The following is a 14,393-nucleotide window of genomic DNA, read 5'->3' as shown; positions in this document are numbered from 1 at the left end:
CAGCCACTGCAGTGTGATGGAAAAAACACTCCTTTGTCATCATTCAACCATCATTCAATCTGCCTCCTCCACATCTGGAGGCAAATTTTTTTCACTATCCTTACAGTTACAAGTCTACATCAGCCACTTGTGCCAGCAGAGATACTGCAAGATTCAGGCCAACTGTTTTTACTAGTGAGAATGCAGGAGAGGGAGAGAAAGCATGGCTAAACTCTCCTTGAATTTCACCTGTGGGTAGCCAGAACTGCCACAGAAGCAGATGTGTCTGATTTTGATGAACATCTGAAACAGAAGCTAACCCTCTTTGCTGGCTCACCAGAGACTGAACTGGAGATGCCAAGTCAAACACACAGTTTGTACTTCTTAGCTAGCCAAGCTTATGAGGACCCCTGTCTTCTGTGGACAATGGTTCCACCATGGGGACCACCAATGGATCAGAGCAGAGGCTGTAAAATCCTGAAAGACTTTTGAAATTAACCTGTTCTCATAAGGATCAGTGTTTTTAAATTGGAAGCTGGCTAATAATAGTAAAGGATTATCAGAGACCACATTTCACCAATGACCTCCACCTCTTTTATTAATGTGCTGTAAAACAGAGCAATCCCCATGTATAAAATACAAATCTGAATTTTGCAGCTCAAGCACTTCCGTTAAAATACATTCTAAGGATCGCCCAATGTTATGAAAAGGAAAGGATGGATGATCTATGAAGTCAGAGCTTTTTAAGCCAAAGCACAACAGTTTCTTCCGGATTTTATCTGCACTTCCCAAAGCTAGAAATGATCATTAAAACCACTAACCCAGTCTACTGTGTATTGCAGATCACAGACTTTCATCCAGCTAATCCTACACTAAGCCAAGGAACATGATGGATTTCTTAACTACTTGATTCAGCCATGTTAGAAGAACAACTTGACCAGTTGGACCTATGGTAGCAGAACACTCTAGAAACAAAATTATATGCTAGGGTTTCCATTTACAGACTTGGTGTTTCAGTCCTGTGCACTTTGACTGTAGCCTAGCTCAGCACAGAAGCATATGCTTGGTTTCAAGTGCACAATCCCATTGACTTCAAGGTAAGTATATATTAAGTGCTTGACTGAGCTGAGACTGTTCGTGGCTTTCCAGGGTGAACCCCACATGATTAAAGAAGAATATTTCTTATGAAATTGCTGGTACTGGAGTGAACTTTATCAAAGCATAACGATGTTCTTGAATGGAAGGTTTTAGGAGAATGTGATATATTAACACTCATCAGAAGCAGATGTGCTAAGTAAATGAGATCTGCCATACCACTGGCTCACAAACTTATTCAGTTAGGGAACTATGCTACGTAAACTTTAAAATTGAGAATGATGTGTCTGTAAGTCATGTCTTTGTTTGCACTAAGAAAGTGAAGAAAAAGAAGAAAAGCACTTTGCTTTGCTTTCCACTCTGTTTCCTTTCTCTGAGGTGTGCCTGGGATCTGAAAAGAGGCAGCCCACTTCTGTGCCCTAGATCCAACCACTGTGGCAAAGAAAGGACCACGCACATGCTGCTGTTAGCCCCAGTTACACCAGCGGTACCTCTGGAAAATACAAATAAACTACTCTGCTACTGATAAGAGCTTTTCATGGCCTTGGTCCATGCATACTTTGTATCAGAAATAGCATGGCCAGCAAGGACAGGGAAGTGATCTTGCCCCTGTACTCGGCACTGGTGAGGCCGCACCTCGATTACTGTGTTCAGTTTTGGGCCCCTCACTACAAAAAGGACATTGAATTACTCGAGCGTGTCCAGAGATGGGCAACGAAGCTGGTGAAGGGTCTGGAGCACATGTCGTACGAGGAGCGGCTGAGGGAACTGGGGGTGTTTAGTCTGGAGAAGAGGAGGCTGAGGGGAGACTTCACTGCCCTCTACAACTACCTGAAAGGAGGTTGCAGAGAACTGGGGATGAGTCTCTTCAACCAAGTAATAGCGATAGTACAAGAGGTAATGGCCTCAAATTGTGCCAGGGAAGGTTTAGACTGGATATTAGGAAGTATTTCTTTACAGAACGGGTAGTCAGGCATTGGAATAGGCTGCCCAGGGAGGTGGTGGAGTCCCTATCCCTGGAGGTATTTAAGAGTCGGGTTGACATAGTGCTTAGGGATATGGTGTAGTTGAGAACTGTCAATGTTAGGCTAATGGTTGGACTGGATGATCTTCAAGGTCTTTTCCAACCTAGACAATTCTGTGATTCTGTGATACTATGCTGGTGACTTTCTGAGTACCTGTTCCTCCACACTGTGAGTCCACCTCACTCAATCCTGCTGCTGAGGATGTCCTCCCTCTCATCACCACAACCACTCATGGTCAGAGGCTGATCCTTCAATTGAGCTATGGTACCTCTTTAAAGTTTTACCTTTCCTCACTCCAATATGTAAGAGTTACTCAATCACTTTGCTTCCTGAAGCTTCACTGTAAAGTCTTTTCTCCCGTGCCTGTCATGATTCACTCTGTCAAAAGCATTCTGTGAATGAAGGGCACTCTTTCAAATCCCCTTTTCTTTTTTAGGCCCCAAGGAACAGCACACTGAATTATTTTTTCAATCACATCTCATTGCAATTATTTGTGAAGTGCCTTGGACACTATTAATGGGGAAGTGTCAAAGAACTAGCATCATTATTTTTATAATTATTACTCTGGAATGACAAATACATTGAGAGCTGTTGGGTGTAATTTTCAGAAGTTTTGCCTGAGAGCAAATTAATTCCCTAACCACAGTATATTTATAGCTTTATCAGTCATAATTTTCAAACAAATTCTAAATCAACTCTGAAGAAGAAAATACCAGCTTCATTTGCCACAGTTCCATTTTTCAAGATTAAAAAGAAAATTGCCACAAGGCTTGCTTAATGGAAACAAAATCTATACTGAAATGCACTGAAGGTCAAGTATTCTGTAGCACCCACAAGTTGTCACCAGTTTCCGGTCAACAGTCCATCATTAGTTAGTGTTTGGACTCCCTGTATGGAGGTTCAAGGGCATAAGTTAGAAGACAATTCTCCTGTAATGTATTTTGCCTCACCGTTGATGTTTAGCCAAATATGCCTCTCATACTTCACCCCACAATCTTCATCCTTTGTTAACTAAAATTTTGGTTTGGATTGTCAAAAATCTCACTTGAGCAAGAAAAGTGTAAATCTTTATCAGAATTTCCCAAGGGACTTTCTTAGCTGGCCTTTGGAGTTGATGGATGCTAATGTGCTTTTTTCCATCAAGATACAGTAAAGGGAATAATGTATTAGTGACCAATTCAACAATAGTGGGGGTGTTTGGTAAAATGTCAAGAACCTTCAAAAGAAATAAATCATACCTTATTATCCTTCAGCCCACAAAGTTAAAACAGCTTTTGCTTTCAATACAACAAGCGAACACTTAACTGCTCCCCACAGATTTCAGTGTTTGAAGCTGGCCACGTTTCAATAAAATGTTGTTTAAAGAAAGAAAATATTGAGAAAATATATAGCAAGCTACATTCAAGCAACCTGAATCACATTCATCTGGTAGGAGGTAATAATTAGAGACAGTCTGAAGTAAAATCCCAGATTTAAACACTCACAAACTAATTCATTTTGAAAACCTGAGGCAACAGACAGAGCTACTTGTCTGCATCTAGCAGATATTGAGGATTAGACAATGGGTCAAATGCCGCACACTGAGAACTCACATCAGCCGTGATGATACAGTCTGCAAAGCTGAGATTTGCAGTCCTGAGAAGATCTGGGACACAAGTTATTTAACCAAGTCCACCTCTCTCCGTGTTTCAGCATGGGATCAGCTGAGGTGTTTTTATGGATGAAGACAGGCTGCAATTATTAAAGCAGGGACAAATTATGTTCTTCCAGTTTACACTAACTGCCATGACCCAGGGAAGAAAGCCCTGGGAGACAGAACAGAGAAAAGCCTAGGAAGTCTATCATACTTTTTCCTGAGCATAGCAATTTAATGGATAAAACTAGTGAGAAATTGTCATGGTAAAACTCGTGGGTTGAGATAAGAAGAGTTTAATGACTAAAAAAATTTAATAATAATAGTAATGAAAGTGAATATCACAAAAAGAGAAAGAGAAATAAAACCTAAGAAAAGACAAGTGGTGCACAGTGCAGTTGCTCCCCACCTGCTGACTGATACCCAGCCAGTCCCTGAGCAGCGATCGGCCCCTCCCAGCCAGCTCCCCCCAGTTTATATACTGAGCATGTCGTTCTATGGTATGGAACATCCCTTTGACTAGTTCAGGTCAGCTGTCCTGGCCATGCCCCCTCCCAGCTTCTTGTGCACCTGCTCGCTGGCAGAGCATGGGAAACTGAAAAATCCTTAACTTAGGATAAGCCCTACTTAGCAAGAACTAAAACATCAGTGTGTTGTCAACATTATTCTCACACTAAATCTGAAATACAGCACTGTACCAGCTTCTAGGAAGAAAATTAACTCTGTCCCAGACAAAAATGGGACAAACAAATAATGGTAGAAACTGCAAGTGGAAACCTTTCTACAACTCATTTCCAGTAAAGTTGTGAACATCCAAGTGATCCATATAGCACAGATGAGTTTGCAGATTTTTAAGCACTTCCTTGGTAAACAAGCTGAAACCAAGCCCTCTGCACCCATTACAAACATATATGCATGTCATGGCTCTGACTCTCGAAATAACAAATCTTACATAGTATTGCCGTAACAGAAGACGTTTCTGGCTTTCCCAAGGGGCATGTTACAAAGGAGCTCCAAATGTCTTTAAGGAATAGCAAAGGTGCTTTATGTCCAAGAAACAATTTTTAATAATGAAGTATACTGTTAAGAACCAGGACAGTATCGCAAGGGCATAGCCCAGTTGCAAATGCAGGGACCGATCTATTGGTTATAAGACACATATGGAAAAGACAAGAAAGATGAGCATGACTGACAAGAACTAGAAACAATTTATCTAGTGTTTTGCTTACCAGAGTGGTCCACAGTGGAGCTGTGCCAGGATGACATACTGTTTGGTGGAATGGGACTTGGACTCATGTGTACATGCATGTATAAATAAAAAAGGATGCACTAAGGATATACTTGACTTGTTTCACTAATTTCTCAACTCACTGAAAAACAAACAAGCATGCAAGATCCTTAATGTAGCTACCTACTCACAGCCAAATAGGTAATAAGACACCAGAAACAGCCTCCTGGGAAGTAAAAGATCATTTTCTTATTGATCTAACAAGGGAAATCAAACTTTAACTAGATTTCCTATAAGCACAGAGTAGAACAATCTAATTATGAAAAGCCCAAACTGGGTACATTATTATTCTTGGTGAACTGTACAGTGAGTATCATTTATAAGCCCCAGGGAAACTGGGGCACCATTGTGTTAGTTCGGTACTGTGCAAAAACACAGGACGGTGTTCACAGCACAAATTCCTAACCTGTCCCTCATGATCTCTACGTAGTCTGCTAGGATGAATCATTCAGCTCACAGTACCTTCCCAGCCCACAAATTCCTGTCAGTGCAAACTTTATCAAGAGCATGTAAAACAAGCATATTTAGGACCAGAATTTATGTCCCTCGACTTGTCTATACCATTTCTCTAGGTGACAAGTAATGGTAGGTGGTTTGGGGAATCAACTCTGTAGAGAAACAGACATTTGCTCAGGTCTGAACACAGATAAAGTAAAAGCATTGTGGATATGAAGACAACTTTTTGCTGAAATGAGTTGGTCATGTACTGTATTCTCTCTTTCGTACCCCTCCCATAGCAATACAAAGAGATATCAGTTAAAACAGATGGCTGACTAGCGTGGATGAGATACAACAAGCAAGAGATGAGACATAGAAAATACATAATTTCTCAGGAAATAAGTTAAAAAGTAGACAGAAAGGAGTTTTACTTGGATTCTTCCATGACAAGGATATTAACCAGCCAACTGGATGTTAAGAATACCATAATCTGGAGGAAAAGTACAATAAAAAGAGAGACTGAGCACAAGCAAGGTGGGAACTGAAGACTGGAGAACACAAAACATGTTACGGCATCCCATTTGTCTTGCGAAGGGAAGCCTGGCTACCAAGGTTGTGAGAAAGAAGCTATTCAGCCCCTTTGTAACATAAACTGTTCTCTTAATCTATTCATTATGACAGTAAATTAATGCATCCTGTATGACTGAGTGGTCTGGGGCCTTACTTATTATTACCACCCACCCACTGAAAATTGTTAGTATGACATAATCCTCCCCCACAGCAGCAGAAGCATCAGCAGAGCTGCTGCTGGGGTCACTCTTTCAGTTGTTGGCTCGGCATTCCCATTGTATAGCAGGTTGTGATCCATGGGACGATGCCTTTGGAGACCCACAGAAAGCCCATGAGCCACACTGTTAAGCAGAGACGTCCTCAGAGCAATTCGGAACAGCACGTAACATGTAGATTCCCCTGCTTGTCTCCCCTTGCAGACTAAATCTGCTTGTGCTGGCATCAGAACAGGGTATAGCTTTAAGGTAAAATATATTATGAACTCAGATGTGTTTTTGCAGGTGTGAGCCCTCTTCCATAGAACTTAAATACTATGTGCAGTGGAAATAAGGTGCCTTTAATTTTATTCCTGTATATTTTCTGGCTGAGCTTTGCAGCAGAAAATACAGGATTAAACTGTATCATGAGCAATCACGAGGAAACAGGTGCTGAGAAAAAACAGTAACTCTGAATCTAACTTGGGTTTAAGAGACCCAAATTATTATCTGGGTCATTTTCTTGATGTGTCTGCAATTTCAATCTTTATTTCTTTTGTATAATTGTCAAGTTCTAATTAACTCATACCAGTTTTTGCCCTCTATCATTAAAGAGAGGAAGGGAACAAGAACAGTGAAAGGGGAGGAGACATTATTTTTTTTCTGTGAAAAATTCATGCCTGATTAAAACAAAGGAAACTGGCAGATGATGAGTGTGTTTATGTAGCCATCACTTCTGCAGAGAAGCACTCAACATGAGTACCAAAAAATGCCCACCAATTCTTCAACATCAGGAACTGGGGCTCTAATATTTCCTGCAGAATGATTTATCTCAGTGCTGGATCCTGCAAACATATCCTCTGTAAACTCAAAGTTTGGTGTTCCTGGTTAATAGAAAGAGAGCACACTTCTTCTCTTTTCTGTACCTATAACATCCTCATTATTGTATTATCTATTTAAATATCCAACTGAGTTCCACCACGTTTTTAACCGCAGGGGTTTCTCCTTTCACCCCTCCCCAGTTAAACAGATGGTTAGACTTATTTAGCAATTAAAATAAAGGTTTATTTACCCATTCCACTGGAGTAAGGTTAGAGCCAGTGCCATATCATGTAGGCTTAAAGATTTTGCTAATTTACTTTAATCCACTTAAATCTTTAAAGCACAGATAATGGAAAACAGACAAGAAATCTCTTACACTTTCCAAATTAAGAGACAAGAGTTTCCTTCTCTGTGAAGAAGAGTAAAGCTCTCTAGAAGAACCCTGAAAGGTCAGCAAGGAAGACTTTGACTACTTTCTTCCTGGAAACCCTATCTCAAAGGTCACAAAACCACAACTAAATTGCCTTTAGCAAAGAACCTAACTAGAGACACATTGCAAGGTACTTAATTGCCTTCAGCGAAGAATGTAACTGGAGATGCATTGCAAAGCTTTAAATGGGAACCAAAATCAATATTTCAACATTTAGGAGGAAACCATTTTTAGCAAGGAGATTCAGCAGCTGGTGATGCTGGCACACTGAGCTTAACACCCTAGTCTGGGGTGAATTCAGAAGTAATGGTGATACAATATAATGATCTAACTGTCATGTGGGTAAGTGGACAGACTGGACAGACAGCAACTTAGGAGTATATGTACACTCATGGAAAATCCAACTGGGAGAAGGACAAGAGAAATTCCGTGCTGCAAAAGAACAGTAAAAGGATTGTCCATTGCAACACAAAGGCCCCCTCTGCCATTCTTAAGACCTTGTCAAGTTAAATGCCCAGGAGAAAGACAGAAAAACTACTAGCAGAGGTGATAAATACATTTTAAAAACCAATGAAAAAAAAAAAGGCAACAAACAAAAAGGCAATTTTAAAACAATTTACTTCTCTTGCATTCAAGCATGTCCAAATTCTCTATCACTTTTCACTTACTAAGTGTCTGGATTGAGCCAGCCAGGTGAGGTATATAAGCATTACTGAATCCAGTTAGAGAAAAGGAAACTGAAACACAGTTTCAGTGTGGCACAAGATTACAGGGAACCTGTAGCAGAATTGAAAATGGAGATTCTTAGCCCTGTAGTCCCAAAACTGCCTGAATTAAGTGACTGCTGTGAAACCTCAGAGTTAAAACACTGTAAAGCATCAAAGCGAATATGATTCATCAGGCCACTTACACTGGCCTGTGGATCACAAGTGTAAGGAAAACAGCACAGACTAAACCATCATCCATAACAACACCAGGAAGGACTTCAAAATGGATCATTCTACTGGATCTTGAAACAGGAATAGAAGCTCTTACCTTCAAAAGCAATTGTGGGGTGTTCTTTCCTGACACATTGCTGATGTTCAGCTTCAGAGTATTCAGGTACATTCTGTGATGCTGAGAGATGAAAAGCAAGAAGAAAAAGGCTTGGCAATGACAGGGAAATGGCCTTTAATCTTGAAACAACCATGACTGAAGGCCGGCTGTAGATCTAGCTTCCAAGGTAGGCCCAGGGAGGATACCTGAAATACAAATAATTCCACTTTCAGAATGGCAATTACTTACCAGAGTGTGTAACATGGGTAGAGAAGGGTTTCATCCCAACCCCACTTGTGCTAAGTACACAAGATAATATTCCACAAAAGCATCTAAAAAAAATGACCCAATTTACAACTGTATTTGGGCTTTTAATTTCAAAGAGAAAGGAAGTGCACAGCTCCCTAAACATACATCTCTGTGTACCTTTGGGGTATGTGTCCTTATACAGCAACTGGTGTGCAGTGGCCAGCCCTGACAACATGAAATCTCAAATATGCCAGAGGTAGATGTGTCCCCCAGTATGGACACCTCAGTCCTCGGTTTCATGATGTGTCCGTGTTTAAATGTCATTCTACATTCAAGAAATTGCTACAGAAAGGCCATCACCAGTCATCATGAGAACACATGTGCAATTAATACTGTTCTAATAGGAGATTTATACATTTTACCACTGCTGTTTTAAATGTCTTGAAACAAGAAAAGCCAATTTAAAGGTGTTGCCAGGAAAGTGCTAATTGAGATAACATAAAAATTAAAAGAGCTTAATGGGGAGAATGGTGACAATTGAGGCAATTGCCTGCATTATCATGGGATGCTATAGCTCCCAGTCACAAGAGCTGAGGCACAGCTAAAGAGAAAGAGCACTCACTCTCAGGCTAGGAGAGAGGAAAGTCATGCCTTTTCTACGTGAGCATTTTTAACAATAGCAGCAGAAAAGATATAGCTCTAAAAACTCCCCTGGGCCTACCAAGCCTGAGGCAGGGGATGGAGGATTAATTAGCCCATGCCACAAACTCCCCAAGATGCTGCTGCAGTTTAGGAAAATCTGCATTGCCAAATTTAATCTTACTGATTTGCATATTGTATTTTCCTATGTAACTTTGTTCAATTATTGCAAACACATGTTTTCAAACAAATGGAGTCTCCTACCCTTAAATCTTATCTAGTGATAAAGCTGATTCTGATAAATTCACACATAACGAGATTTTCAGCTCCTGCGGGTAGAATGATTCATAAAGGTAGTGTAACAGTCAACACCTGCAGTGCCCGATACATCTATTTTTTTTTTTTTTGGCATCTCCAAAACACCTTCAGTGAGCTGAAGTGGCCAGGCTGGTGGCTGGTAACATGAGGCACTGATACAACAATGACAGACTCATGGCATGGAGCGAACTCCAACATAGGGGACAATATTATGACATCAAGAAGCTGGAAGAAGTTTTTAAAGGTCTTTGGGCATCACAGGAGTAATAAGGGACTGCTTAGAGCAGCAATAGGAGACAGCTGGTTTGAAAGATAGATCCTGTATTTTATTCTTATCTATACTTCTCTGTGATTTTAAACACTGGCATAAAGATGAGTTGCCAGTGCATCCATTATGCATGTCCTCAGTAGCAGCTACATACCATTGACTGAAAATAGCATTGGCATTCAGGAATTGGGGTAGTTCTAACGACTTGGTTTCCCAACTAGTGTGAATGAGAGATTACAGCATTTCACATTTTTTCCAGCCCTGTATACATGCAGATTTTATGCAGGGATGTATAAAATCCCCTTCCAGTTCTCCAAAGAAGGTTCTACAGCACTTCACTATGGAGGGTTGCTTTTTGTTGTTGGGTTTTTTTTTTTTACATACAGCAAATACCATGTTAAATTAAAAAATGGGACTGACGGAAGAGATGTAAAATAATTCAAAACTAAGGCCAGCACAGCGTTTAGTCATTAAACACAAGCATACTGCAGGGTGTACACCACTGAGTACTGTGGTATCTCAGATGATGGAGTTGTTATGCAAGTCATGCTGTAATGAAAATTACTGATGATGAAGCATCAGATTATATTTTCAGCCATTGGTTTAAATGATTGTTTTTCAGCCGTTGGTTTAAATTACTGTTTTTTTCAGTACAGCTCCAGAAGTGAAACACAGCACAGAGATGTGAACCCCAGGAAGATAGATGCATTCTGTATAGCTCTCGGATCCACTTAAAGTTTCAGAAGAGACAAACTTTCCTTAGATAGGAGATGGTTGTTTTGCAAAATGCATAAGAGGCAAAAGGACTTCTACACTGTGGAAGCACTCCTTGTTGGAAACTAGAAGAAACAGTCATGGAAACCTCACTTTATGTAAGCTTTACTCCTTCCAGTGTAGTCATTACTGGCTAATTCTAGAAATAAGGTACTAAAGTAGACAGAATTTTAGTCTGAGCCAATATGGCCATTTTCATGTACTAATCATCCAAACAATGATCTCAAACTAGGTGAAAAAAATTCTTAAATCACAGACACACAGTAGGGTCCCATGCTCCTCTAATGCCCTGTGTGGTCTACAATCAGCAGATGAGTAAATTCAAGTTTCACACTCATCAGGGTCATGAAATGATAAAAAGTTGCCTATAGGAAAGCTTCATAACATCCCACAGCCTATTCTGTGCCAAAGCAGAGTACATTTACTAGTGTTTTGTCTGGACTAGCTGTAAAATGTGCCAAGTAGCTGGATTTCTGCCACTTTCCCTGGGAGATTTTACCACAGTCCAAGAGACTTCAATGTTCCTTAGAAAGCTGTAACCAGTATTTGGGGTAAAGTTCCATCTTCTTTTTCCTTATTGTCATAGGGAAATCCAAAGCGTGCATGAAAATAATGGTTTCAAACTTGATGTGAAGTGGAAAATAATATATGACCAAACAAAGATGAAAAAGAAACATTATAAAAAACTTGTAACCTTCCCTATGTCCCGTTTCCTACATCCAATTGCATCCACCAGATGTGTAGAGCTCTCATGTCCTGGGAAGTTGAACAAAATCAGTGTCATGTGCAGAACTGAATTGGTGTCTACTGGAGTCAGAGTCAATGGGTAAATGTCAGCTTGAACAAGGGCAACAGAAGCCAGAGCCCTAGACCAACTGAACAATATTCAGGCAGTAGATAGCATTTCGAAAGGTTACTCCTTCAACCTGCCCCTTCCCAGGCTTGCTCATTTTTTTCTCAATATTTTAAAAGAGACTCTAACTCAGTAATTGCTATTCCCAGCTGCTGCAACTTTATTTCTGAAAAAAACATACTCTTAATATGAAGCAGTGCCATATGCAAGAGCAGGTCAATTGTATGCCAAGAACAAACTAGTAACTGCCTGGGAGAGTCCAGCAGCTAGTTATGTAAGTGTAAATGTTTTCATTCTACTGGAGATCATAGAATCATAGAATACCAGGTTGGAAGGGACCTCAGGAATCACCTGGTCCAACCTTTCTGGCAAAAGCACAGTCTAGACAAGGTGGCCCAGCCCCCTGTCCAGCTGAATCTTAAAAGTGTCCAATGTTGGGGAATCCACCACTTCCCTGGGGAGATTATTCCAATGGTTGTCTGTTCTCATTATGAAAAATTTTCCTCTTGTGTCCAATTGGAATCTCCCACTTGTACCTGTTATTCCTCATCTTTTCCATGTGACTCCTTGTAAAAAGGGAGTCTCTGTCTTCTTTGTAGCCACCCTTTAAGTATTGGAACATGGTGATAAGGTCTTCCCTAAGCCTTCTCTTCTCAAGGCTGAACAAACCCAATTCTCCCAGCTTTTCCTCATAAGGCAGACTTCCCAGTCCCTTCGTCATCTTTGTGGCCCTCCTCTGGACCCTCTCCAGCCTGCCCACATCTTTTTTGTATAGTGGGGACCAAAACTGAACACAGTATTCCAAGTGTGGCCTGACAAATGCTGAGTAGAGTGGGATGGCCAAACTCAAGCCTCCAATTTTGCCCAAGCTGCAGATTTTCACTGTGAGGGCTGGAGTATGACCAGTGCTTAGGACCACTCCTCATCCTGACTGCTTGCACATCCTAAGCACAACCCAGGCTAGAGGTGGTTTGCACTGCTGGAACTTGCCCTAGCATTAAGCCATTTAGATACAGTTAAATGCTATAAAAAGAGTGGTTCTTATTACACTGTCTGCTCAAAATGGCTTAGAGCTCAAGAAATCAGCTGTCAAGGTTTCAATGCGGATGAGAGACAAGAGCTCACATCCCTGGTTAAACTCAAATTTCAGACAGGACATACTGTTCCAATTCTTTATTTTCTCATCTTGATGTATCCTTACCACCTTAGCTATTCCACACTCCGCCACCCCCAATGCAGACACATTTAAAAAAAAAGGATAAAAATGTCCAGTAAGATTAACTGTCCAAGTTTATCTGTCCTTTCCCTCATGAAAGCCTGTGCTATGAGCCTCTGCACAGTCCCAAGGCCCAGTGATGGGGCATCTCTTTCCACTCTCCTGCTCTGCACAGTGAATCCCTCTGGCCCTCTGCCAAAAAAAAGGTCAGCAAATTCAGGCTCCATTGGATCCAGTGAAATATGCTCCAGAGACAGGTATTTTGTAGAGCACCACTTCTGCCACCATCCTCTTGTCTCTTAAATCAGGCTCTCTTAGCTCATGGGCCTCCCTGACTGTAGCAGTGGTGGCCTGTGATGGGCAAGGAGCTGCTGCTTCCGGGTAAAGCAGGAGGTCTGCACACTCAGCACACCCCAAAACTGAGATTTGCGACCACAACACCCATGTGAACACAAACCCGCTGCCGCATGTCCATTTCTCACCCAGGCCGTTTCATGGCAGCCCAATAGGCATATAATTCTGCTTTGCCTCGTGGCTTCACCCCCTTGCACAAGCACAGCATTCAGGCGATCACCCACAGTCCCTCCCTTATTCATTCTCAGGGCATGAGTCTTTTCCAACTCACCCTGTATTGTATCTTTGTAACTCCACTGATTTCGCAGGAACTAATCCTGATTTACAGAGGGTAACTCAGATCAGGCCCCTTTGACTAAAGCTCCACGTCTAAAAGAAAAATACCTTCAATCAATCTTCAGGGCTTTAAAACAAAGCACACTTTAAAAATGGCTGTACCAGGAATTCATATCCTGCTTTCCTCTGACTGTAACTATCATTTTGACTTAATAAAACGTGACAGTAAAGTTTAAGGATAAAAGAAAATTCTTCATCTTTCATTTTAAAGAAAAGAGATGCCTTTAAAAAAAGACTAAAAAAGGAACCTCCTGTAAAAGCATTAATTCTTCTGTTTGGGATCTTTTGTGATTGTCACAGTTATGATTTTATTAGAATGGGATACCAGAGGGAAGAAGAGCAATGGAAAGAGGTGAACATTAAAGTATTCAAAAAAGTACTGGAAGAATAAGGGAAACAAATATAAACATTATAAAGCAAGACAGCAATGTGGCTATGACAGGCTGGCACAGGCAGCTCTGCCCTAGAAAACAGAGAACTCCAAGGCCAAGAAAACCATGGTCCTTTATTCATCCACCGCTCCTTGCCCTCCCCTCCCACCTTCACCAGCTGGAATCCGTCCCATCGGCCTGGCTCCAAGGGCCATTCCACACTATCGAAGAAAAGGCACAGCTTTTCCCTCTGCCCATGGCCACATCCGCACGCTCAGTCCTCAGCTCTGCCTGCACTGGGGAGACGGATCTGTCTCACACTGCACTTGCATGTCCAGACGTCAGATCTCATGTGCCCCCTTAGACTGGGTTCCTGCCTACCAAGCTGTTCTCATTTATTTACTTGTGAGGCAAACATATGGGAATGGTCAAACTACTGTTCAGATGAGAATCTGTGAAGACATCTTGGTTTGCTTTAATTAATTCACCCTATGGTCTTCTGAAGA

At 41.2% G+C, this 14,393-nt stretch overlaps 1 protein-coding gene across 11 annotated transcripts in view; it reads right to left on the bottom strand.

Annotated features, from left to right (window-relative positions):
* The window catches only part of SEMA5B (semaphorin 5B), a 291,486-nt gene that overhangs the window by 145,327 nt on the left and 131,766 nt on the right, over window positions 1-14,393 (bottom strand). For all 11 annotated transcript variants that reach the window (XM_074828744.1, XM_074828741.1, XM_074828740.1 and 8 more), the window contains one exon: window positions 8,510-8,715. In XM_074828744.1, coding sequence (XP_074684845.1) covers window positions 8,510-8,663 — 154 coding nt within the window. In that variant the 5' untranslated portion in view covers window positions 8,664-8,715. The remainder of the gene's footprint in view (window positions 1-8,509; window positions 8,716-14,393) is intronic.

The sequence above is a fragment of the Strix aluco genome, chromosome 6 (assembly GCF_031877795.1).
Source record: "Strix aluco isolate bStrAlu1 chromosome 6, bStrAlu1.hap1, whole genome shotgun sequence".
Lineage (NCBI taxonomy): Eukaryota > Metazoa > Chordata > Aves > Strigiformes > Strigidae > Strix > Strix aluco.
This window is presented reverse-complemented; position numbering and strand designations above follow the sequence as displayed.